Genomic DNA, 27561 nt, shown 5'->3' on the forward strand with positions numbered 1-27561 from the left:
CATGTCTACCATAATCTGCCTATTTTGAATTTGGAGGAGAAAAATTTAATAAATTACTGTTGGAAATGGTTCTTGTGTGTAGAATAGATGGATGCTGTGGATGGATGTCTCACATGGGCGGCTGCTGGGTGGCATCTTTCACTCCTTCCCATCCCTCTACAGGTTGAGGTGCAGCCAGTCTCAGAGCAGGACCTACAGGGGGCTTGGCAAAGGGGACCCCCAGGTAGGCATGGACCCCAGTCTCCTTCCCCTTAACACTGACATACTGACCTCTCAGACGCCCCAGCTTAGTGTGCACTTCAGGTGCTGTCAGAATCACAGTCTAATACTTAATTATTACAGCTGATTAACAAACATAATGTGAAGCACTGACAGGTGATCTGGCTTATGTTTACACATCTGCCTGTAATTACAGTTTATATTTATCGTTTAGACCTGATTTACAAAACTACAATAGGATCCAATAAGTCATCAACATTATTCCAGCAGAGCATAAGACACGTCTTGCAAAGTGTAAATCTGTTCTTTTTGAATTGACACATTTTCTTCTACTTTTTGCATTTTTTTAGAACTGATGTCATTCAAGTAGTCCAAACTTTGATGTTTTGGCTTTGGTGACCGCACAGAAAACATTTGTTCCTAACGTATCAGTAGTGGCTGTGTGCAGATGTATCTGTTTTTTGGTTTACAAGTATTTTTGTAATATTTACAAAATTTACGTTCTTCAGCCACAGTTTGAAAAATGAATGGGACACAATGTTTTGAATTTTATTAGAGTTTTTATTTGTCGCTTTGAGCTGTTTTGCATAAGTATGTTCCACTTATTTTCATCATCACTACTACAGCAGTGCATCAGGCATGTGTAGCAAAAATCTAAACCCGTTCTCATTTGATTGACACACTTTCTCCTCCCTTTTGGAAACACAGACATTACTCAAACAGTCTATACTCCATAGTTTTGGCTTTGGTGACCAAAGAGACACCATCTATTTCTAACTATTAGAAACCAGAAAGACCAGTATGAACTCATCATGGCACCTGTTTGACACTCAAAAAAACTACAAATTTGTATTAGCTTGTAGGCCTTAAAACCAGTACCAGTTCATTGGAGCCACTGTTTAGTCCTGCATGCGTAAATGTGTTGTTTCACTAGATGGCTGCATCACAGCGAACAATAAGAACTGTAATGCCAAAGTGATGGACCAGAGAATGGGGAGGTGACTGTTCTACGACTCGCTGCGCTCCATCTTCTCCTTAAGTTGCTGGATCTTCATTGGAAGTGTCTGAGTCATGAAGACAAAGCGGTTCTTCTTCAGATGCTGACGGGTGACCTGCTGCTTCAAACCAATGGCCAGGTAGTCTTCTCCTGCTCCATACTGTGGCCAGTGAGCAAGACCGTCACCATTAGGAGACCTGCACACACACACAAGCTGTAAATACAGCAACCTGGTGTCCATGAATGTGATGACTACCTGTCCACAGAGCAGTGATTCCTACCCTGTACGGGCAAAGTTCCCCCAGTAGCTCATCATGGTTTTGCTTAACTCTTCCTCTTCTTTAGGACATGGCTCTAAAATAATGAAGAATGAGGTGAAACAATCTGCTGAAATAAAACTTACAACTGAATTGGTGAATGGTTTGTACAGTATATTGTAATTACCAGATAGTTTGAGATGAGTAGTTGTGAAGCAAATTCCTAAAACTGTAAGAAGTTCATCTGCATGATCAGCCCCAACAAAGTTTGGTCTTTGTTCCTGCAGGCCTTTGGGAGGATGCTGGTATTCATACAGGAAAACAGCACCACCTGCATCTGTAGCACAAATATAAAAATATATATTCTTTTTGTGTATTTTTAAATGCGTGTTCATCGTGATATCTATAAGTACCTCTGTGGGCATTGACCGTCTTAATGGCTGGAACAGTAAACAAAATGTCTCCTAGTATCTCAGTGAACCCGTCTCTGTTCTTCACGCGATCTTCACCAGTTCCAATATATTCATCTATTATCAAATCTCTGACAACTGCATGTTTGGGCTTAAGGAAAATATATAAGATATCTGTCAGTGAAGCTTGAGTGTAAAGAACCAAACTATATCTGTCACTGTTTGACTGACTTACATCAGAAAAGAAAACAGACAGTGTCTTTTTGATCTGCTCTCGATCCATTCCCTCTGTCCAGTTTTGAAGGCCAAGAATCTTAAGAAAGACATAAATGCAATGACCATTTTGAACACACACACACACACACACACACACACACACACACACACACACACACACACACACACACACACACACACACACACACACACACACAGAGGTTCTCCAGCAAAACAAATCTAACTAGAAAAAGCATTTCCATAAGAAAATGCACAGTGAATGCTTCCAAGCTGAAAATATTCCTGAAGAGTTGCTGAAAGTAACTGAAACATTTAAAACAGATGAAATAGCTCAATCATGTAAATCATAGTTGAATGTATCTAAGGAGAAATAGGAATTGATTAAACAGTGCTGAATATTTGCAGAAGAAGCTGAAGTAGTTCAATTTCATATGGAGGAAACACGAAAAAGATTTGCTGAAATTAACAAACTGCTGAAAATCAATTAATTAATTTGTTGAAATATAGCTAAACGTTTTGAAAATATTTAATACGGCTTAAATTTGCTTCAGAACAAGTATTTGGATTTGAATTGATAAAAGTTGAAGCTTTGAAGGAAGTGTGTGCAGATAATTGCTGAACAGTAAAATAGTTTCATTAACTGGTTATAATTAACTAGTCAAATTCACAAAAGCGATATTTAGGCTAAATAATTAGATTGGTGCTTTTATTTTAAAAGTAATTTGAGGAAGTGTGTGTCCTAACTTGGTAAACTGGAAAAAGCGCTCATTAAGTTGTCCTAAATAACAAAAAAGCAGTCAAAAGCAGAAATTAAAAAGGTTTAGAGCTTAGTTAGTTGCACTAAAAGTTTAGTATTCTTATTTTGAAATGACTTACAGGAAGCTTGTGTGAGTAATTGTTAAATTGTTTCATTAACTAGTAATAATAAACCAGTAATTACTGGTATAGACTTATTGCTGAATTTGAACTGACCATTCAAAAGCAGAATTTATTCTATTAAAGCAAAAAAATTGGTTTAATGCTTTTATTTTAAAACGATTTAGAGATGTGTGTGTTTATAGCTAAACTTTAAAATAGTCTCATTACTTGTCACAATTAACCATTCAAAATAGAGTTTTTGCTATTAAAGCTAAAAATTTGGATTGGTACTTTTATTTTGAAAGGATATCATCTAGTAACAATACACCAGCTGAACGCAGAAATATTGCCCTTTTTAGCTAAAGATCTGGAATGGGGCTTTTATTTTGAAAGAATTTGGAGAAACTGTGTGTGCAGTATTTTAGTCTAAATAAATAGTCATGATAAACCCGTTGAAAGCAGAAATATTGCTATCGTTAGCTAAAAATCAGGATTTGGGCTTTTATTTTGAAAGGATGTGGAGAAGCTGTGTGTGCTTAATAGCTAAACTGTAAAACAGTCGCAATAACCAGTCACGATTACCCATTCAAAAGTATAAATAGTCCTATTAAAGCTAAAAATTTGGATTGGTGCTTTTATTTTGAAAGAATATGGAAAAGGCCTGTGCAGGTATTTGCTAAACAGTATATTAGTCTAAATAACTAGTCATAATACACCTGTTGAAAGCAGAACTATTGTTATCTTTAGCTAAAAATCAGGATTTGGGCTTTTATTTTAAAAGGATGTAGAGGGGCTGGGTGTGCTTAATAGCTAAACTGTAAAACAGTCAAACTAACCAGTCATGATTACCCATTCAAAAGCACAAATAGTGCGATTAAAGCTAAAAATCTGGATTGGTGCTTTTATTTTGAAAGGATTTAGAGGTTGTGTGTGAGTAATTACTAATCTATAAAATAGTCATTAGACAGTCATAATATGTCATTCAATAGCAAGAATTGCCATATTAAAGAAAAAAATTTAGGTTAAGCCCTTTCAGAATAAAATCACCCTAATAAGTGTGAGTGGTTATTTGCTGAACTCTAAAGTGTCTCATTAACGATTGGTAAGTATTCAGAACCAGAAATGTTCTAATCAATCTTGCCATTAAAGGTAATAAATTGTAATTGGTGCTTTTATTTTGAAAGGATTTAGAGGAAATGTGTGGGCGTAATAGCATAACTGTCAATTAGTCTTTAAATAATCATTATTAACCATTCAAAGGCAAAATCAGAGCAGTTAAAGCTAATAAATTGCATTGGTGCTTTTATTTTGAAAGGACATAGAGGTAGCATGTGTGGGTAATTACTAAACTGTTAATCTATCTTTAAATAATCATAATTACCCATATAAAAGCAGAAATGTTTGTATTAAACCTAATTATTTGGCTTGATGCTTTTATTTTGAAAGGATTAAGAGGAAGTGTGTGCTTAATTACTACACAATCCAATAGTGTAGTTGAGTAATCAGTAATATGCATGGAACTGCTGTCTACACTGAGCATCAGGAGTTTGACCTGTCAGTGAAATCTGCAGCTGCGCCGTCGCCATGGAGACGAAAGGCGGGAAAATCAGGCTCACTCTGCTCTGTAAAAGCAGAGTTTCACCCTGTATAAACAGGATTGTTCCAGCTAAACCATAATAGTTATCACAAAAATTATTTCATTTTACGAGTCCCAAGTCAATGAGCAAATGGTGTGAATTTTATGTTTGAGGACAAATGTTTGTAGCCGCAGTCGCAATTTCAAAATACTTCTCCTCTTGTTTTTCTCCCCAGACGTCTGCGGAAAATTATCATTAGAGTCTATGGGAGAAATTCAGGATCTCTCTGCGCTTTGAGGTTGATAGCGACTAAAGTATAGGTCTGAGAGTAAAGCCAGACACATCATTAGAAAGAAGACAAGTATGACTACGATTTACTGAAATAATTACGTTGATAGAGTGAAAATTGTGTCCGTAGTGACGAGTTAAAGACAGAAGTTCTATCTTAAAAAAACGTCCCCTCGCACTCTGGCTGTGACATCACGCACTCTAAATAACGCAATACACACTAATGGAAAAGATGAAAATTGACCAAAAACCACCCAATATTTAAACTGCTATAAATCAGAAACTATTAAAGATATTTAAACGATTTCTGGAAGATTAATAGTTGAATAGTTGAAGATTATTTTGTAGTTTAAATGGTGTCTGTAGCTTAAAGTATGCGGAAGTAGTTAAAGCTGAAAGTAGACAAAGCTGAAGAGAATTTGAAAAGTTGTTCCCATTCATTTCAATGGGAAAAAAAAGTTAAAAAAAGCTTAATAACTTGAAAAATATGAAACATATGAATGAGAAAAGTAATAGCACACTTCTTAAAAAGCTGAACATTTTGATATTGGAATCGTTTCTGTAGCTGAAAGTATGCGGGACTAGTTAGATGCAGAAAAACGGGGGGAAGAAAAATAATAATAAAGCTTAGAAAAACAATACAGTGAATGCTTTGCAGCATTCACTGTGATTAACACTTACATGTGGAATCATCCATCCACCTTCATCATCATTCACACCTGTCATGAATGGAACAGTGCGATTTTCATGTTCACGGAACAGCTCCTTCACAGGTTTTGTCAGGAAGTGTCCGTCAACAGTTATAGAAGGTGAAAATTTAACATCCTTAAGAAAGTAAATGTTTAAAAAAGTTAAAACAAAGAAATAAATGTGACACAAAACGCTGACGTTCAACTTATTTCATAAAGTCAGTATCAGTCAGTCTCTCACCTTCCCAATGGTCACAATAGTGTTAATATCCAGGTTTCTAATACAATCAGCGATCCTCTCTGTGTTTTCATGGCTACAGCCAGATACATTTGCCACAATCTGAGAACAAATATTAGAGCCACATCTTGAGAATTTACAAGAAAAAAAAAACTCTGATGTGATATTTTCAAGCACAACACACCAGAATGTGGAGTGAATGAAGCCTTAAGTGGCAGTTGAAAGAAAACTTAAAAGCAGATTGTAAATATGAAATCTTAAAGTACTGTATGTAATTACTCTAATTCTATAATGTTTAAATAATAACAATAACCAATATTATTAAATGTTAATTTCACCTTCATCATTGGTAAAGGGTTATTTAACACAACTGCTTGCATTGCACTTCCACTCTCAGCAATGGCACGATGGAACAACCCATGAGACAACGCTGAGAGAGGCTGTGGATTTAAGCAACACAGAAAGTGGTTTAGTGGAGAAGAAAATATGAGTTCATTTTAAATGTTTCATCTGCACATGAAGTCTTACCAGCAAGGATGCACTCATCCCACCTGCAGACTGTCCAAATACGGTGACTAAACCTGGATCTCCACCAAAGCTGTGAATGTGCTGCTGGATCCACCTCAGAGCTTGTACCTGGTCCAGCAAACCAACGTTTCCAGGCATGTGTTGATCTCCAGTGCTGAATCAAACACACAGTTACACTCTAACAGGTCACAGTAACACCAGCTGATTACAGAACCATAGTTTATAGATAAACACCTTGGCAGCATCTTTATTCTATATAAGATGTATAAGATCTATTTATACTATATAAGACTTAGAGGGTCATTTTATTGATTATTTATTATTTTATTTTATTCCATTATTATTTATTTTATTTTACCTGAGGAATCCCAGAAGTCCTAAGCGATACTGGATTAAAACCACAACCACATCCTGGTAAGCAGCCAGTGCAGATCCATCAAACATAGAAGCTGAGCCAAAATTAAATGCTCCACCATGGATCCAAACCATGACCTGATTTTTTCACAAATTTCAAACAGCATTTCAACTTATTGTGTCTGGGATCACCTCCTCACTTCAATCTGACGAAACTCTGTAACTGAATGTGATACTGTATATGGGGTTTTGATTAAATTCTCCTGTTATTCTAGTTGTAAATATGTATCTCAATTATTCACATCATCTTTATGAATTCAGCAGTCATTGAAAGGTTCTTACTGGGAGTTTGGCATCATGAGCTCTGTTTGCAGGCGTGTAAATGTTGAGGTACAGACAGTCTTCTGAAATGTCTGGAATGACTTGGAACAAATCGCCAAGTTTATGAGAAAAGTCTACAACAATCTGTCTGTTTTGAACACACCTGAAAGAGAAAAATGTAATAAATTAGTGTTGGACATGGTTCTTATGTGTAGAATAGATGGATGCTGTAGATGGATGTCTCACATGGGCGGCTGCTGGGTGGCATCTTTCTCTCCTTCCCATCCCTCTACAGGTTGAGGTGCAGCCAGTCTCAGAGCAGGACCTACAGGGGGCTTGGCAAAGGGGACCCCCAGGTAGGCATGGACCCCAGTCTCCTTCCCCTTAACACTGACGTACTGACCTCTCAGACTGCCCAGCTCAGTGTGCACTTCAGGTGCTGTCAGGACATTCACAGTGTAAGACACCATGAGTTAAATGAATGAATTCACTAAAACTCCATCCATCTATTATTTTACCATTTTTTCCAAACTGGATCATGTTTGGTGTCACTATGTTACAGGATGCATTAGATTTAACTGTCAAATCTAAAACCTACTGCTTCATCAGTTGCATAACTAAGAATTAATTTCACTCAGAAAACACAGATATGCAATGTGATGGCTGCTCTGACATTCTTACAGGGCTAATCGCTATAATCTCTGAAATTATATAAAGGATTTGGTATTTATATAACCATACAAATATAACAAAACCAATGTGTTTTTAAAGGCGTTTTCTGCAAACATCACATCACATTTAGTCACGTAGGCTGCTCTGATTACACAAATGTTAGTTCTCCCACTGTACATCAGCACGAGTTAAGCAATGATCAATAAAACTAAATGTTGCAATCAAAATTTAAATACAGTCTAGTTTGTTTAGAATAGGACACAAATTATCACACGTATTTACAGACTCACCATGTTCGTCTGCAGCCACACAGAGGAAAAATACAGACGCTAGACTGAGTAAAGTTTTTTTCACACTGAACTTCATGTTCAACACTTTGGACTCTGCAAAATCAGAAAGTGTTCTGAAGCCTTGCCTCAACAAATTTATAAAAAACTAACGATGACTCAGCAGGTTTTATGTAGGTAATGTCCACACCACTCCCACATGCCCTAGCCAGTGTGACAGAGATGGGGTTACAGTAGGTTTGCTCAATGCTGATCGTGGGCTGATCTGCCCAGACTGAAACTATAAATACTGCAACAAGTTTACAACAACGCATGTTAGGATTTAACTTGGATTTAAAAAGCTTCAGTTGTTTACATTGGTCTAAGCAAAACACATCATTTTTTATCATGAAAAGCAATACTTAGCAAAACAATGCAATAGTACTGTATTGTATATTTGCGCAGGATAGTTTGCCAATAAGATGCATCACAGCTCTATGGTTTCACCAAAGGTTGAAGCAGAACTAATAAATTTCATGTCATTTACATATACAGAGCCTATGTACAGTACATGTGCTGTGCCTCTGTTCAGCTTCCAGAAACAAAGTGTTTATTGTATGTGGCAATGACACACAGTTCACACCCACACATGTGTGGGTGTGAATATGTTTGTTTATGTGTGACCCTGTGATGGACTGGCGACCTGGGGTGTACCCTGCCTCTTGCCCATAGCCAGCTGTGATAGGCTCCAGCCCCCACACGAATAGAAGATAGAATGAGGATTTATGCTGCCTGTAAGTTAGAAGTTTTTCTCTATATTGACCCAACCCAGCTCCTACGTTTGTGATAATATAGACATAGTAGTTACTGTGTGTGTTTTGAGTAACACTATTCAATACTTACAGACGGTTCTGGACTTTGATACTGCTAAAAGCTGCTGACGAGTTAATCTATGTGGATGAGGCAGACTTCAAACTGGCCAAAACCACATTTCGAGGTTCTAACATGTCCCTGGCCAGCGTGGTGGGTGGGGGGTGAGGTCTACAAAGAAGACAGGACATTGAACTATGCTTTATAGATGATCACCTTAGCAGCATTTACATTCTGTGACCTAGTGAGATGGGTTATTTTACCTGAGAAATCCCAGAAGTCCTAAGCGATACTGGATCAAAACAACAACCACATCCTGGTAAGCAGCCAGGGCAGATCCATCATACATAGAAGCTGAACCCATAGCAAATTCTCCACCATGGATCCAAATCATGACCTGATTATTTTAATGAATTATAAAGAGCACTTTTAGTTTATTCTATCCATCTGGATTGCCTCTGATGAGATCCAACACACTCATATTCAAACTCAAATCTTAACTTTACTCAGCCTAGTGAGAGAGATTTTTGTTGTGGCTGATTTGATTTGGAACTTTTATTTTTACAAACTAAATTTGATTAGGGAAATTTCATAGACCCGGGCCCTGGAGGGGGGGGGTCTGTCGCTTGATCTGAAACTTTTGGGAAGGTTTTGGCCGGAACACAAAAATATCTAAGGCAGGAAATCACTGAACTCTGGAAGATGGGTTCGGGGCAATCTGAGTCTTCACCGAGCAGCAACCTTACAAAATCAAAAGTAATTAAAAGTTAAAAGTAAATATGGTTATTAGTGCGTTTCATATTTCCATGAGTGGGAAACTGGTTATGGGTTCAGAAGGAGAATCGCTTAGTGTAAAGGACACACGCACCTTAAAAGAAAAATTAGATACAAAAGAACTAGAGATTTGAAAAAAGCTAAACTCAACCCCTAAAAAAAAAGAGAGATCAGAGTAACGGGGAAAAAAAAGAGATAACAACTCTGGGGAAGAATTGTTTGCACACACACACACACACACACACACACACACACACACACACACACACACACACACACACACACACGTGTGTAAGGGTTTGTTGCAAAAATTTAATATTGAGTTTTGATTAATTTGATTTGATTATTCTAATGCAGAACTGGGCGCGATGAGGGTAAATCCGGATCTGGACTCCTTTCCCACTATCAGCATAAGAACCGGAGTGTCAGGTTTTGGTTTTGTTTTAGTTTGAAAGGACTTAGTTGTCATCCATGTTGTCATGATTTGGTTCCAGTTTCCATTTCCTGTCTTATGTTGAAGGACTTCCAGTTTTGTTTGTGTCAGAGCTGTTTCCTGTCACTCCCGGTTCACCATGCACACCTGTCAATAATCTAGCAATCAACGCCAATATATAAACTCCAGTATTTACTGTAGCCAGTTGCCAGATTGTCGAGTCTGAGTCCGACTTCCACAACATCTGCAGCCATCACGTTCTGGGCTGATCAGATGAACAAGCTACTACAAGCCCTTCACCAGCAGGTAATGACTGTCTCTGGAGCTTCAGAGGCCCGTGAAACTGTCCTACAAGCGTGTGTGTCTGACACAGACACCTGCTTTTGACAATCGTCAACAAAGGAAAACAAGGTAAGAGAAACACCAGAGTGAGCTCCATCTGCTGTCCTTGGAGACATGCTGTATCACAGAAACCGGTTGAAACAACAGAGGGGCTTCAGACGTGATTGGTCCAATAGAGCTGTGTTTGAGAATCCAGGAAACGTCTGTCAGCGCTGTGGTCAGAAGGGGGCTTTGGATGAAAAACGGTCCCTGCTACGTCAGGCTCCACCCACTTAGGCGCTCACATCAGACTGATGGTTGGGGAAGGAGGAAGGTGACGGTTCTTTTTCACGTGATGTAGAAGACAGTACCGCAAACACAAACCCACACACACATCCATACATGCAATGAAGAAACACACTTACAGCTGATACACGCTCAATTGATCCAAATTCATGCTTATCTGCTCGCAATGAAGAATCGTTTTTTGCTTAAAACATCCCACAGAGTGATTTTAAAATGACAACTGCTGCATGACTTTACAGTCTGATGGGTCTCAGACTCGCGGCCCGCGTGCGAGCCGATAGTTTGTGGCCCCCACCTTCTTATTAAAGTTTAATGTTAGTTCGGCCCGCGAGTTTGTTATGAACGGCACGGAACGGAAATGACGTATATTCCGGAAATGACGTTCTTTGTGCGTCGGCTAAACACTTGATTGAAACTTCAACGCGACAGTGACACCAAGTGAAATAAAAAATACTACAGCCCCAAACATGTCTTTTTCAAAGCCTGCAGTGAAGAGGAAGGTTGGTGATGAGCACAGACAATTTCAGGAAAAGTGGGAAATACAATATTTCTTTGTTGAGCACAGGGGGACCCCGACTTGTCTTATTTGCACAGAGAAAGTTGCGGTGCACAAGGAATACAATTTGAAACGTCATTACACAACTAAACATGCTGAGGAGTGTGCAAAATACCAGGGAGATGAGAGAGCCAACCGGGTTTCCAGTCTTAAAACATATCTACTGAAGCAACAAGATTTCTTCAAGAAAGCAACCAAAGAGAATAATGCAGCAGTTGAAGCAAGCTACTTGGTTAGTGAGATGATTGCTAAGGCAGGAAAATCATTCACAGAAGGTGAATTTGTCAAAAAGTGCATATTACAGGCTGCAAGTATAGTCTGTCCGGAAAAGAAAGGTCAGTTTAAACACATTAGCCTTTCTGCCAACACCGTGGCAGAGCGCATTTCTGACCTGTCAAGTGACATTTAAGATCAACTGTGTGAGAAAGCCAAATGTTTCAGTGTATACTCAGTCGCTCTTGATGAAACCACAGACATCACCGACACTGCCCAGCTCGCAATCTATGTCCGTGGTGTTGATGACAATTTTGAAGTGATGGAGGAGTTGCTCACAGTACTTCCAATCCATGGCCAGACCACTGCTCAGGAGATATTTCACCAGCTGTGTGATGCCATTGGGAATGCTGGTTTGCCATGGAAGAGGTTTGTTGGAATAACTACTGATGGAGCACGATCAATGACAGGGAGGAAAAATGGACTGGTGGCACTTGTTAAAAAAAAAACTGGAAGAGTGTGTAGAGGAGGCTATTGCTCTGCACTGTATTATCCATCAGCAGACCCTTTGCAGCAAATGCCTCAAGTTTGACAATGTGATGTCTGTCGTTGTGAAATGCATCAACCAAATCCGATCCAGGGGCTTAAAGCACCGAAGGTTCCGTGCATTTTTAGAGGAAATGGAGTCAGAATATGGGGGTGTGCTCTACTTCACCGAGGTACGTTGGCTCAGCAGGGGAAACGTATTGAAGAGATTTTTTTGAACTGAGGGAAGAAGTGAAAGTCTTCATGGAGAATGATGGGGTGGCTGTTCCTGTGCTAAGTGACCCCAAATAGCTCATGGACTTGGCTTTTCTTGTTGATATCACATATGAGCTTAATATTCTGAACAAGAAGTTACAAGGCCAGGGGCAACTTGTCAGTGCTGCATATGACAACATTAGAGCATTCTCCACAAAGCTTGTCTTATGGAAAGCCCAGCTCTCAGAAAAACCTGTGCCATTTCCCAACATGCAAGGCACTCATGGATGCAGGCACACCATTCAGTGATAAAAAGTATGTTGATGCCATTTTGAAGCTACAGGAGGAATTTGATCACAGATTCTCAGACTTCAAGACGCACAGAGCCACATTTAAAATCTTTGCAGACCTCTTCTCATTTGATGTGATGCCCTATGGGGTGCCAAATGTAAAAGTAGCACCTATAACTAGTTTTCTCACATTTAACTAAATGACACAACATGTTTTCTCTAAATGTAAATGTTAAATATAAATGTTAAATCTAAATGTTAAATGTAAATGTTAAATCTAAATGTTAAATGTTGGCCGAGTGTAAAACTGAATATTCATGAATGGGCAAGTAGACTCCATCCCTACCCTCAAACAGCGCTGGTCTCAGATCAGAGACCACGTCAAACAGTACGCATAGCTCCGCCCACATCTGACTCTGGATCGGTGCACGAAAATACTGGAGAGAAGCCTGAAGTCGAAGCCATCATGGCCGCCAGCTCCGACTCCCTCCCGTTAGGGAAGATTGAACGGGCTGTAACGGCAGGTGTGCGGGCTGAGGCTCCGCTTCAAACTGCCGTTCTGTCGTAAACACCATTAATGAGGAGTCAAGTAGGTTTAAAAAGAATATTTCTGTGGCGCCGGTGGAGAATTAGTTGGCTAACTATACTAGCTAGCCGAAGTTACGTCCAGGCTAAAAACAAAAGTTTCCAGATCAGATGTGGGCGGGGTTTGCGCGCACTGTTTGAGGTGATTGAGTTCGCGTCTCTGATCTGAGACCAGCGCTGTTTGAGGGTAGGGGTGGAGTCTACTTGCCCATTCATGAATATTCAGTTTTACACTCGGCCAACATTTAACATTTACATTTAACATTTAACATTTAACATTTAGCATTTAGCATTTAACATTTAGCATTTAACATTTAGCATTTAACATTTACATTTAACATTTACATTTAGACTTTTGCACATTTAACTAAATGTGAGAAAACATGTTGTGTCATTTAGTTAAATGTGAGAAAACTAGTTATAGGTGCTCCTTTTACATTTGGCACCCCATAATGCCCTGTGCTTCAAATGGAGCTCATTGACCTGCGGTGCAACTCTGAACTCAAAGCCAAGTTCAGGGATGTGAGCGAAAAGCAGACAAGCTTGGGCAGTTTTTGAGAGAATTGACCCCCGGCTTCCCTGAACTTTCGCAAATGTTCAAGCGGACCATGTGCCTTTTTGGGAGCACATACTTGTGCGAAAAGCTCTTTTCCACCTTGAACTTCAATAAGTTCAAGTACAGGTCCAGAATTACTGATGATCATCTTCAAGCCATACTAAGGGTCTCAACTGCTTCCTCCCTCAAGCCAAATGTGGCTCAGCTATGCGAGAAGAAGCGCTGCCAGGTCTCTAGCAGCAAGATTTAGGCAAGAGAGGCCATGTTCAGAAGAGCAGTTCATGTTCTTCAATGTTCCACTTACGTTCAGGACAATTCATGTTCAGAAGAAAGCTTAAAGAACTGTTAATACAGACATTTGAATCCTAATTATTATTATTATTATTTTATTTACTTATTACTGATTGATTGATTGATTTTCTTATTAATTTCTTATTTATTTTTTCATATTATTTTGTGTTAAAAATAAAAAATAAAGACATTTAAGAAGATTAAAATTATTTAAAAGTTTTTCTTGTGGAAACCTGATGCGGCCCAGCCTCACCCCGACTCTGCCTCCAGCGGCCCCCATGTAAATTGAGTTTGAGGATCAGGGTGCACTTCTGCGACTGGATCAGGCTGGGGTACTGAGACAGGCCGAGGTTCTGTGACGACCCACACGGTGTCAGGGCTGGCAGGTGTCTTGACAAAGCGGACCCACATGCACGGCGACGGAGAACAGCAGGTATGTTACACAGGTTTTAATGTTCACACTGGATTCAAAGCACAGGTACAGTACAGGCACAGACTCCGGTTCCGTTTAAGTGGCAGGCAAAAGCAGTGGTCAAGACAGGCAGCGTTGGCAACAGGTTTAGTTCAGCCAAGGTACAGGAGAATCAGGCTACGAATGAGGTCAAGAACTGGCAAGAACGGTAACTGGAACTGCGAATGAAAAACTGCTGGAAAGCAGAGGCAATCACAACAATCTGGCGTGAGTACTGGATGTTTTTTTTTTGTTTTTTTGTTTTTTTTTTCGTTCTGTCCAGTGGTTTAGCAAGCAGCATATCTTACGCTGAATGCCATATTGTGATGGACAGCTTTGCTTTAAGGAGTGTATATATATATATATATATATATATATATATATATATATATATAATATATATACTCTTCTTGATTTATGGTTTATTTAATGGTTTATTTAGCTAATCCAAGATATGTGTGATGTTGCTGTGTTGGTGGACAGGTTAAGTTTCTGCTTTAGGGTGTGTATGCGAGTGGGGGGGGGGGGGGGGGGTGTAAGGGGTGCAACCAGCTGCTGAAACCAAGCAAATCTGTTAAGTAAACAATCGGAGCAAAATAAGTAAGAAGCAGGGCTGTAACTAACACATTAATAACTAAACAACTGTTGTACTGTGGTTTACCTTGGAGATTAATACTAATACCAATAATAGTGTTAAGGTGTGTGCACATACTCATAAAAACATATACATATCATATTCATACATATGTGCATTGTTATACATATCCCATACTACTTAATAAAAGTCATGACATACAACACCACAATTTCCATATTCACACATTATTCATATTGGTAGTGATAAGTATCAGTAATACTTACAGTTGGATTTGGAAAGTGTCCCACTACAAGGTTAGTAAGGCTGTAGCTTGATATTATTCACCCAAAGGGTGAGGCAGACATTGGTGCATGAACAATGCCACTTGTGGAACACAGGGTGATATGAGGGGCTCGGCCACTACGCCCATCCAACAAGCAGAGGAAAGAATCCTAGCAGCCAGGGAGCCCACACACCTTCAGTTCCAGGAGGGCAGGTGTTGCGACCCAAGCCGCCCACACAGAGCCTCCCAGGCAGAGCTGCAGCAGCCACAGAGGAAGCACCCGAGGTCAGAGTGGGCCACTGGGGGTCAACACTACTGGCCCCGTGAGAACCAGGGGCAAACACTCCCCCCGGTAGGAGGGTCGGCCTGAAAGAGTAGAGCCCGAGGACCCATGGTCCGCCCAGAGTGGGACCCGCCCCCAGTCCACCACCCCCACACGAGCGGAGCGGGGCCCACCCCATCTGCCCGACCTCATCCCCCGGCACCACACCAGCCTGCAGCACAAGGCCAGCAATTGGTGGGGGTCAGCAGAAAAGAGACCACCCAGGCAGACAGTCTTCGTACCCCGGGCGGAAAACCGGACCCCCCACACTCCAACCGCACCACACGCATACAAACTCACACAAACACAGGCGCATACACCCACCCACATGTACAACACACATCATCACATCAACACACACACACCAGATACAGATACATTCTCGCTCCCACACCATTCGCTTGATCACATTTGTGGGGAGGGTAGGTCTCCGGCCTGCCATCCATGTGGCCCCAGGCAGGGACCGCAGCTCCTCTAGAGCCCCGCCCAACCCCCCCAAGGGCAGAGGGCAGCAGAAAAGGTACCCCAGAACCATGCAACCCAGCTTGAACGTGAGTGTGTGGAGCTAAAGTGCACTGAAGGTGGGTGACACCTCCAGGAGCATGACCGCTGGCTGACGGTGTGTCCCCCGGACAGTGCACCCCCTCACCCTAAATGTCTTTTTGCAGTTAAAACTGGGGTGGTGATCTCTCCACCAGGGCCAGTGGGCGAGGCCACAACTGGCCTCAGCCCCAGGCCCCAGTGAAAGAGCCCACCCCCGGCCCTAAATGTATGTGTATGTGGCTAAGTATGAGGAACTTTGAGAGATAGCCAATTCTCCGAGGGGTCCAGCAGGCAGAGCCATCAATGGGAAGGCTCCGTCTACTGGCCCCCCCCGGAAGGAGTTCCCAGATTCCTGGACAAGTGTGTATGGCTAATGCAATTAAAACTGCAGAGCATCCCACTTGGAAGGGACGGAACCACTTACCGGTAGTACCGGTCCCTCCATCAGCAGGACGCCCCTTGCAGACCTAAGTGGATGAATGTGGAGAAATGTAGAATGTAGTTGGGAAGCAGAGCACCAGGGTCCGCAGAGCCAGGTTCCCGACTGGCTCTGCTACCCATCCCACCACCCCCCACAACCCCCAGCCAGGAAGAGACAGCCGAGACCCAGGGACCGCAGTACTACTGCCCAGGCGCCACACGCAGCAAAGCCAGAGCCATCCTCACCCTTCTTTCACACTTACCCATTCTCTCGCTCAAGTATGCCCATGCTCACCCCATGTAGTGCTACACTCAAACCCACACACATACTCTACGGTTGTGCATTGAGGGCCAACCTCCGCCCAGAACCCAATGAAGGTTGTAGCCTGAGTAGTCCGCCAACCCCCCCTGCAACAGGCCTGAGCAGTCACCAGAGGGCGTCGGACCGCTGGGGCAGGCAGCGCCCTACCCGAGCAGGGGCAGCGCCCCAGGGGAGAGACACCCCTCCGGGCACAGGCAAGCACTCCCGGACGGAGTCCCCCGGACGGAGTACTGGATGTTAAATACCTTGTCTTGACTGACTATTACAAACAGCTGATGGATATGTGACCGGAAGTAAAGCTTGCACTAGAAATGGAATGAACAGAACCGGAAGTCCATTTCCATTTTCCAAACCACTTTATCTCATATGCAGAGTCGCAGGGGTGCTGGAGCCTATCCCAGCTGGCTATGGGTGAGAGGCAGGGTACACCCTGGACAGGTTGCCAGCCTGGGCAACACAGGCTGGCAGCCAGTCAGGGCAACACAGAATGTAGTCAATCTACCTAATGCATGGTTTTTGGACTGTGGGAGGAAGCCCACAGCCGGTGAATCACACTGTCAGACCATACATCTACATACGTACTGAGAAAACTGCCGACGCAAGGCGATGTGTAGACTCTTCACATCACAGGAGTGACACTGACTCAGACGACATTGGGAGGGAAACCTGGCATTAATAACAAATCCCAAGTGTCTCTGTGATCAGCTGATCACAACCTGAAGGACTCCAACGAACAATCAATGCGTCAACACACAGGCTGGAAACAATCTAATGCTACTGTTTAACAGGACGAAGCAGATCGTTACGAGTCTTTGCCTTTTAACCCCTCTGTTTGACTGGGGTGGAATGTCTGTCTAACCCAGTCGTATAACATGCACCATCTTCTACCTGTCACTGTGTGTGTGTGAAGATGTTTCTGTTCTCACACCTGCACCACTGACATCTAAGTGTCAGGGAACACGAAGCGCTAAGTCTCAACAGAGAGAGAGACACAACTCCCCGGCCTTGGGTTTGGGAGTTCCGAGTCTATTAGGCAAAGACAGCCATTGAACAATCTAAATGAAAAGTCAAGTACGTAAAAGATATGAAAGACAAAACATAGGATAACATGAATCATAACCCAATAGGTTAACGGTTAAACAGGAAAGAAGCAATTTTTTCGATAACACTGCGCACCATCTTCTCCTTAAGTTGCTTGATCTTCTCTGGAAGCGTCAGAGTCATGAAGACAAAGCGGTTCTTCAGATGCTGACGGGTGACCTGCTGCTTCAAACCAATGGCCAGGTAGTCTTCTCCTGCTCCATACTGTGGTCAGTGAGCAAGACCGTCACCATTAGGAGACCTGCACACACACACAAGCTGTAAACACAGCAACCTGGTGTCATGTATGTGATGACTTCCTGTCCACAGAGCAGTGATTCCTACCCTGTACGGGCAAAGTTCCCCCAGTAGCTCATCATGGTTTTGCTTAACTCTTCCTCCTCTTTAGGACATGGGTCTAAAATAATGAGAATGAGGTAAAACCATCTGCTTAAATACAACTTACAAATGAACTGGTGAATGGTTTGGATATTGTAATTACCGGATAGTTTGACATGAGTAGTTGTGAAGCAATTTCCCGAAACTGTAAGAAGGTTATCTGCATGATCAGCCCCAACAAAATTTTGGTCTTTGTTCCTGCAGGCCTTTGGGAGGATGCTGGTATTCATACAGGAAAACAGCACCACCTGCATCTGTAGCACAAATACACAAATAAATGGTAAACATATTCTTTTGGGGGGGGTTTAAATGCTTGTTCATAATAATATCTACAAGTACCTCTGTGGGCATTGGCCGTCAAAATAGCTGAAACAGTAAACAACATGTCTCCTAGTATCTCTGTTCTTCACGCGATCTTCACCAGTTCCAATATATTCATCTATTATGAAATCTCTGACAACTGCAAGTTTGGGCTTAAGGGAAATATATAAGACATCTGTCAGAGAAGCTTGAGTATAATCAATCAAACTATAACTGTCGCTGTTTGACTGACTTACATTAGGAAAGAAAACAGACAGTGTCTTTTTGATCTGCTCTCGATCCATTCCCTCTGTCCAGTTTGGAAGACCAAGAATCTAAAGGAAGACATGAATGCAATGACCATTTTAAACACACACATACAGGTTCTCCAGCAAAACAAATCCCATTAACACTTACATGTGGAATCATCTATCCAGCTTCATCATCATTCACACCTGAATGGAACTGTGAGATTTTCATGTTTACGCAACAGCTCCTCCACAGGTGTTGTCAGGAAGTGTCCGTCACCAGCTATAGACGGTAAAAAATTAACATCCTTAAAAAATAAAGGTTTAAAAAAGTTAAAACAAAGAAATAAATGTGACACGAAATGCTGATGTTCACCTTATTTCCATAAAGTCAGTATCAGTCACTGTCTCACCTTCCCAATGGTCACAATTGTGTCATTATCCAGGTTTTTAATACAAACAGCGATCTTCTCTGTGCTTTCATGGCTACAGCCAGATACATTTGCCACAATCTGAGAACAAGCATTAGAGACGCATATTAAGAATTTACAAGAAAAACAAACGCTGATGTGATATTTTCAAGCACAACACACCAGAATGTGGAGTGAATGAAGCCTTACTGTAAGTGGCAGTTGAAACTATAAAACCTTGTAGTATGTAATTACTCTACTTCTATAACCTTTAAATATTAACAATAACCAATATTATTAAATGTTACCTTAACCTTCATCATTGGTAAAGGGTTATTTAACACAACTGCTTGCATTGCACTTCCACTCTCAGCAATGGCACGATGGAACAACCCATGAGACAACGCTGAGAGAGGCTGTGGATTTAAGCAACACAGAAAGTGGTTTAGTGGAGAAGAAAATATGAGTTCATTTTAAATGTTTCATCTGCACATGAAGTCTTACCAGCAAGGATGTACTCATCCCACCTGCAGACTGTCCAAATACGGTGACTAAACCTGGATCTCCACCAAAGCTGTGAATGTGCTGCTGGATCCACCTCAGAGCTTGTACCTGGTCCAGCAAACCAACGTTTCCAGGCATGTGTTGATCTGCAGTGCTGGATCAAATACATACCGTAGTTATGCTATACCAGCTGATTACAAAACCATAGTTTTGTAGATAAACACCTTGGCAGAATCTTTATTGTAAGACTTAGTGGGTCATTTTATTTATTTATTATTTTTAATTTAAATTTTTATTATTTATTTAATTTTACCTGAGAAATCCCAGAATTCCTAAGCAATACTGGAAAGAAACTACAACCACATTCTGGTAAGCAGCCAATCCAGATCCATCAGACGTAGAAGCTGAGCCAAAAGTAAATCCTCCACCATGGATCCAAACCATGACCTGATTTTTTCACAAATTTCAAACAGCATTGTCAACTTATTGTGTCTGGAATCACCTCATCATTTCAATCTGACTGAAGTTTGTAATTGAATGTGATACTGTAATTGGGTTTTTGATAAATTTCCCCTGTTATTCTAGTTGTAAATATGTACCTCCATTATTCACATCATCTTTATGAATTCAGCAATCATTGAAAGGTTCTTACTGGGAGTTTGGCATCATGAGTTCTGTTTGCGGGTGTGTAAATGTTGAGGTAGAAACAGTCTTCTGAAATGTCTGGAATGACTTGGAACTAATGTCCAAGATTATGAGAAATGTCTATAAGAATCTGTCTGTTTTGAACACACCTGGAGGAGAGCAAATGTAATAAATTACTGTTGAACATGCTGTGGATGGATGTCTCACATGGGCGGCTGCTGGGTGGCATCTTTCACTCCTTCCCATCCCTCCACAGGTTGAGGTGCAGCCAGTCTCAGAGCAGGACCTACAGGGGGCTTGGAAAAGGGGACCCCCAGGTAGGCATGGACCCCAGTCTCCTTCCCCTTAACACTGACGTACTGACCTCTCAGACTCCCTAGCTTAGTGTGGCGGGTCACCAGTCCATCGCAGGGCAACACATAGACAGACAACCATTCACACATACACTCACACCTACGGGCAATGGAGAGAGTCCAATCAACCTAATGCACGTCTTTGGACTGTGGGAGGAAGCCGGAGAACCCGGAGAGAACCCATGCAAACACAGGGAGAACGTGCAAACAGAAAGGCACCAGGGCCGCCTCCGGGAATCAAACCCAGAACCTCCTTGCTGTGAGGCAACAGTGCTACCCACTGCACCACCGATTCAAATAGTCCAAACTCAATTGTTTTGGCTTTGGTGACCACACAGAAACCATTTGTTACTGACGACTAGAAACTAGTAAAACCAGTATGAACTCACAGAGACTGAGTATCAATAGTGGCTGTGTCTTATCGTTATACATGATTTACCGGATTTTGGTTACAAGTATTTTGTAATATTTACAATATTTAAGTTTGTCAGCCACAGTTTGAAAAATGAATGGGACACTCTGTTTGGTCTAAACTCCATAGTTTTGAATTTGGTGACCAAAGAAAAAACATCTGTTCCTAACTATTAGAAACCAATAAGACCAGTATGAACTCATAATGGCACCTGTTTGACACTCCTCCACAAAAATCTTTAACTTTCTATCAGCTTGTAGGCCTTAAAATGGTACCAGGTCAATGGAGTGTCAAAGCCACCAATAAAAACTGAAATCCGAAGTGGACCAGAGAACTGGCAGATGACTGTTCTACGGCTCGCTGCTATCATGGAAATTTGTAATAAAGGCAGATGAGAGGGTTGACTTTTGTAAAATTTATTGTGATAACAGAGAAAAATTAAAGATAATGGGAAAAGTAAAGTAAAAGCCAGCTGGGAAGACCAAAACATACACCAGGGAGGTATAATGCAAAGATCACACAATGCTCGAGTTGTCTTTGCCTTTTAACCCCTCTGTTTGACTGGGGTGGAATGTCTGTCTAACCCAGTCGTATAACATGCACCATCTTCTCCCTTTCGCCGTGTGTGTGTGTGAAGATGTTTCTGTTCTCACACCTGCACCACTGGCATCTAAGTGTCAGGGAACACGAAGCGCTAAGTCTCAACAAAGAGAGAGAGACACAACTCCCCGGCCTTGGGTTTGGGAGTTCAGAGTCTATTAGGCAAAGACAGCCATTGAACAATCTAAATGAAAAGTCAAGTACGTAAAAGATATGAAAGACAAGACATAGGATAACATGAATCATAACCCAATAGGTTAATCTCTCAATAGGAAAGAAGCAATTTTTTTTATAACACTGCGCACCGTCTCCTCCTTAAGTTGCTGGATCATTTCTGGAAGCTTCTGAGTCATGAAGACAAAGCGGTTCTTCTTTAGATGCTGACGGGTGACCTGCTGCTTCAAACCAATGGCCAGGTAGTCTTCTCCTGCTCCATACTGTGGCCAGTGAGCAAGACCGTCACCATTAGGAGACCTGCACACACACACAAGCTGTAAACACAGCAACCTGGTGTCCATGTATGTGATGACTTCCTGTCCACAGAGCAGTGATTCCTACCCTGTACGGGCAAAGTTCCCCCAGTAGCTCATCATGGTTTTGCTCAAGTCTTCCTCCTCTTTAGGACATGGGTCTAAAATATAGAGAATGATGTGAAACATTCTGTGGGACTCTCAAATACAACCTAGGAACCAGCCGGTAAATGGTTTGTATATTTTAATTACCAGATAGTTTGATATGAGCAGTTGTGAAACAGAGTCCAAACACTGTGAAAAGTTCATCTCCATGATCAGCCCCAACAAAGTTTGGTCTTTGTTTCTGCAGGAATGTGGGGGGATGCTGGTACTCATACAGGTAAACAGCACCACCTGCATTTATAGCACAAATACACAAAAAAATGGCAAGCATCTTCTTTTTGTGTATTTTTAAATGCATGTTACTAATAATATATATTAATACCTCTGTGGGCATTGGCCGTCTTAATGGCTGGAATAGTAATCAAATGGTCTCCAATCAGCTCAGTGAACCCGTCTCTGTTCTTCACACGATCTTCACCAGTTCCAATATATTCATTCAATATGGAATCTCTGACAACTGAGAGTTTTGGCTTAAGGAAAATATATAAGACATCTGTCAGAGAAGCTTGAGTATGAAGAACCAAACTACCTGTATAACTGTCACTCTTTGATTGACTTACATCAGAAAAGAAAACAGACAGTATGTTTGTGATCTGCTCTCGATCCATTCCCTCTGTCCAGTTTTGAAGACCAAAAATCTAAAGGAAGAAATAAATGCAATGACCATTTTAAACACACACACACACACACACACACACACACACACACACACACACACACACACACACACACACACACACACACACACACACACACACACACACAGGTTCTCCAGCAAAACAAAAAAACAAATCTAATTAACACTTACATGTGGAATCATCCATCCACCTTCATCATCATTCACACCTGTCATGAATGGAACAGTGAGATTTTCATGTTCACGCAACAGCTCCTCCACAGGTTTTGTCAGGAAGTGTCCATCAACAGTTATAGAATGTGTAAATACAAAATCCTTAAAAAAATAAATGTTTACACAAGTTCACACAAAGAAAAATTTGTGACACGAAATGCTGATGTTCACCTTATTTCATAAAGTCAGTATCAGTCACTGTCTCACCTTCCCAATGGTCACAATAGTGTCAATATCCAGGTTTCTAATGCAATCAGCGATCTTCTCTGTGCTTTTATGGCTACAGCCAGATGCATTTGCCACATTCTGAGAACAAACAGAGCCACAACTTGAAAATTTATATAGAAAAAAAACGCTGATGTGATATTTTCAAGCACAACACACCAGAATGTGGAGTGAATGAAGCCTTAAGTGGCAGTTGAAAGTATAAAACCTTGTAGTATGTAATTACTCTACTTCTATAACCTTTAAATATTGACAAAACCATTATTATTAAATGTTAATTTCACCTTCATCATTGGTAAAGGGTTATTCAACACAACTGCTTGCATTGCACTTCCACTCTCAGCAATGGCACGATGAAACAACCCATGAGACAATGGTGAGAGAGGCTGTGGATTCAAGCAACAGAGAAAGTGGTTTAGTGGAGAGTCTAAGAAAATATCGGAGCTCATTTTAAATGTTTCATCTGCACATGAAGTCTTACCAGCAAGGATGCACTCATCCCACCTGCAGCCTCTCCGAATACAGTGACTAAACCTGGATCTCCAGCAAAGCTGTGAATGTGCTGCTGGATCCACCTCAGAGCTTGTACCTGGTCCAGCAAACCAACGTTTCCAGGCATGTGTTGATCTCCAGTGCTGGATCAAATACATAGTTACACTCTAACAGGTCACAGTAACACCAGCTGATCACAGGAACTATGGTTGATAAATGTTTACATTAGCATTATGATTAACATTTAGTGGGACGGATCATTTTACCTGAGAAATCCCAGAATCCCTAAGCGATACTGGATCAAAACCACAACCACATCCTGGTAAGCAGCCAGTGCAGATCCATCATACATAGAAGCTGAGCCAAAAGCAAATGCTCCACCATGGATCCAAACCATGACCTGATTTTTTTCCACATATTACAATCAGCATTTTCATCTTATTGTGTCTGGAATCACCTCATCACTTCAATCTGACTGAATTCTGTAACTGAATGTGATATTGTAATTGGGTTACTGGTAAAATGTCCCTGTTATTCTAGTTGTAAATATCTACCTCCATTATTCACATCATCTTTATGAATTCAGCAGTCATTGAAAGGTTCTTACTGGGAGTTTGGCATCATGAGTTCTGTTTGCAGGTGTGTAAATGTTGAGGTAGAGACAGTCTTCTGAAATGTCTGGAATGAATTGCATCACATCTCCAACAATATGAGACAAGTCTACAATAATCTGTTTGTTTTGAACACACCTGGAAGAGAAAAATATAATAAATTACTTTTGGACATGGTTCTTGTGTGTAGAATCGATGGATGCTGTGGATGGATGTCTCACATGGGCGGCTGCTGGGTGGCATCTTTCACTCCTTCCCATCCCTCTACAGGTTGAGGTGCAGCCAGTCTCAGAGCAGGACCTACAGGGGGCTTGGCAAAGGGGACCCCCAGGTAGGCATGGACCCCAGTCTCCTTCCCCTTAACTCTGACGTACTGACCTCTCAGACGCCCCAGCTTAGTGTGCACTTCAGGTGCTGTCAGGACATTCACAGTGTAAGACATCATGAGTTGAATGGACGAATTCCCTAAAAGTCCATTCATCTATTATTTTACCATTTTTTCCAAACTGGAACTCGTTTGGTTTCTATGTTATGATGAATTAGATATAACCCTTAAATCTCTAACCCATTGCTTTATCAGTTGCATAACTAAGAATTAATTTGACTCAGAAAACACAGATATGCAATGTGAAGGCTGCTCTTACACTCACATCTAATCTCTTTCATCTCTGACATTATATAAAGATTTTGGTCCAAATGTAACAAAACCAATGTGTTTTAGAAGCATATTCTGCAAAAATCACATCTTAAATTTGAATACAGTCTAGTGTGTCTAGAATAGGACACAAAGTATCACAGGTATTTACAGACTCACCATGTTCGTCTGCAGACACACAGAGGAAAAATACAGACGCTAGACTGAGTAAAATTCTCTTCACAGTGAACTTCATGTTCAACACTATGGACTCTGCGAAATCAGAAAGTCCTCTGAAGCCTTGTCTTAACAACTTTCTAAAAAACTAACAATGACTCAGCAGGTTTTATGTAAATAATGTCCACACCACTCCCACATGTCCTAGCCAGTGTGACAAAGATGGGGTTAGTTTTGTTCAATTCTGATCTGATCTGCTGATCTGCCCAGACTGAAAATATGAATACAGCAACAAGTTTACAACAACAACGCATGTTAAGATTCAACTTGGATTTAAAAAGCTTCAGTTGTTTACACTGGTCTCAGCAGAACACATCATAGCTTATCATGAAAGCAATACTAAGCAAAACATTGCGATAGTACTGTATTGTATATTTGCACAGGATAGTTTGCCACAAAATGCATCACAGCTCTATGGTTTCATCAAAGGTCGGAGCAGAGCTAATAAATTTCATGTTATTTCCATATAGAGCCTATGTACATGTGCTGTGCCTCTGTTCAGGTTACAAAAACGAAGTATTTACTGTACAGTCTGTGGCAATGACACACAGTTCACACCCACACATGTGTGGGTGTGAATATGTTTGTTTATGTGTGACCCTGTGATGGACTGGCGACCTGGGGTGTACCCTGCCTCTTGCCCATAGCCAGCTGTGATAGGCTCCAGCCCCCACGCGAATAGAAGATGGAATGAGGGTTCATGCTGCCTGTAGCTTGTAGTTTCTGTCTATATTGACCCAACCCAGCCCCTACGTGTGTGATAATATAGACATACTGTAGTAGTTACTGTGTGTGTTTTCATGAACACTATTTAATTTTTACAGACGGTTCTGGACTTTGATGCTGCTAAAAGCTGCTGACGAGTTCATCTATGTTAATGAGGCAGGTTTCAAACTGGCCAAAACCACATTTCGAGGTCGTAACATGTCCCTGGCCAGCGTGGTGGGTGGGGGTTGAGGTCTACAAAGAAGACAGGACATTGAACTATGCTTTATAGATGATCACCTTAGCAGCATTTACATTCTGTGACCTAGTGAGATGGGTTATTTTACCTGAGAAATCCCAAAAGTCCTAAGCGATACTGGATCAAAACAACAACCACATCCTGGTAAGCAGCCAGGGCAGATCCATCATACATAGAAGCTGAGCCTATAGCAAACCCTCCACCATGGATCCAAATCAAAGTCTGGAAGATGGGTTCGGGGCAATCTGAGTCTTCACCGAGCAGCAACCTTACAAAATTAAAAGTAATCAAAAGTTAAAAGTAAATATGGTTATTAGTGCGTTTCATATTTCAATGAGTGGGAAACTGGTTATGGATTCAGAAGAAGAATCGCTTAGTGTAAGGGATATATGCACCTTAAAAGAAAAATTAAATACAAAAGAACAGGAGATTTGAAAAAAAACTAAATTAAACCCCTAAATGAAAAAAGAGATATCAGAGTAACTGGGGAAAAAACAACTCACAACAAACAACACAAACAACTCGGCCCACAACACACAAGTGTGTGCCTGACACAGACACCTGCTTATGACAATCAGCAAAGGAAAACATGGAAAGAAAATAAGCAGTGAGCTCCATCTGTGAGGAAGTGCTCTGGTTGAAACAACACGAGAGGCTTCAGATGTGATTGGTCCAATAGAGCTGCGTTTGAGGATCCAGGAAACGTCTATCATTGCTTTGGAAGAAGAACTGTTCCTGTTACGTCAGGTTTCACCCACTCTGGTGCTCACATCAGAATGATGGTTGGGGAAGGAGGAAGGTGACGGTTCCTTTTCACGTGGCGTAGAAGACGGTACCGCAAACACAAACACATCCATACATGCAATGAAGAAACACGTTTACAGCTGATACAAGCTCAATTAGTCCAAATTCATGCTTATCAGCTCGCAATGAAGAATCGCTTTTTGCTTAAAACATCCCACAGAGTGATTTGAAAATTATGACAAACAGCTAAATGACAACTGCTGCATGACTTTGCAGTCTGATGGGTTTATGTCACAGCTCATGTCATTCACGGTTTCTGTTCATGTCCGGTTTTATTTTGTCACTACTTCCGTTTCTAGTTAACTCACCTGTGTACTATTGGTAATCAACCCACTTGAATTTAAGCACCACCACATGCCATACTGTAGCACCTGGCCAGATTATTGTTTTCAT

General features: G+C 41.3%; 1 protein-coding gene and 1 pseudogene across 1 annotated transcript; both read right to left on the bottom strand.

Moving 5' to 3' along the window:
- Positions 1-759: 759 nt before the first annotated feature.
- LOC114856905 (fatty acyl-CoA hydrolase precursor, medium chain-like) lies at positions 760-8090 on the bottom strand. Its single transcript, XM_029152783.3, has 13 exons — positions 7936-8090; positions 7220-7412; positions 6995-7136; positions 6657-6790; positions 6299-6452; positions 6109-6210; positions 5774-5872; positions 5525-5668; positions 2119-2196; positions 1887-2034; positions 1661-1810; positions 1498-1570; positions 760-1413 (listed from the first exon to the last, which is right to left on the bottom strand). Exons 1-13 carry the CDS (start codon positions 8009-8011, stop codon positions 1227-1229), a joined length of 1680 nt encoding a protein of 559 aa, XP_029008616.1. The 5' UTR covers positions 8012-8090; the 3' UTR covers positions 760-1226.
- A 6654-nt stretch (positions 8091-14744) lies between these two features.
- Positions 14745-25461, bottom strand: LOC114856912 (fatty acyl-CoA hydrolase precursor, medium chain-like; annotated as a pseudogene).
- Positions 25462-27561: the final 2100 nt, after the last annotated feature.

This window comes from Betta splendens, chromosome 6 (genome assembly GCF_900634795.4).
Source record: "Betta splendens chromosome 6, fBetSpl5.4, whole genome shotgun sequence".
In the NCBI taxonomy this organism is placed as follows: Eukaryota; Metazoa; Chordata; class Actinopteri; order Anabantiformes; family Osphronemidae; genus Betta; species Betta splendens.

Excerpts from the sequence above, each read along its gene's own strand:
- LOC114856905 (XM_029152783.3), bottom strand. The coding sequence starts at position 8,011 with ATGAAGTTCAGTGTGAAAAAAACTTTACTCAGTCTAGCGTCTGTATTT. Across the intron at positions 7,413-7,935 it reads TGTGGCTGCAGACGAACATG|CACCTGAAGTGCACACTGAG; the intron begins GTGAGTCTGTAA and ends ATGTCCTGACAG. Across the intron at positions 6,453-6,656 it reads GGACTTCTGGGATTCCTCAG|CACTGGAGATCAACACATGC; the intron begins GTAAAATAAAAT and ends TGTTTGATTCAG.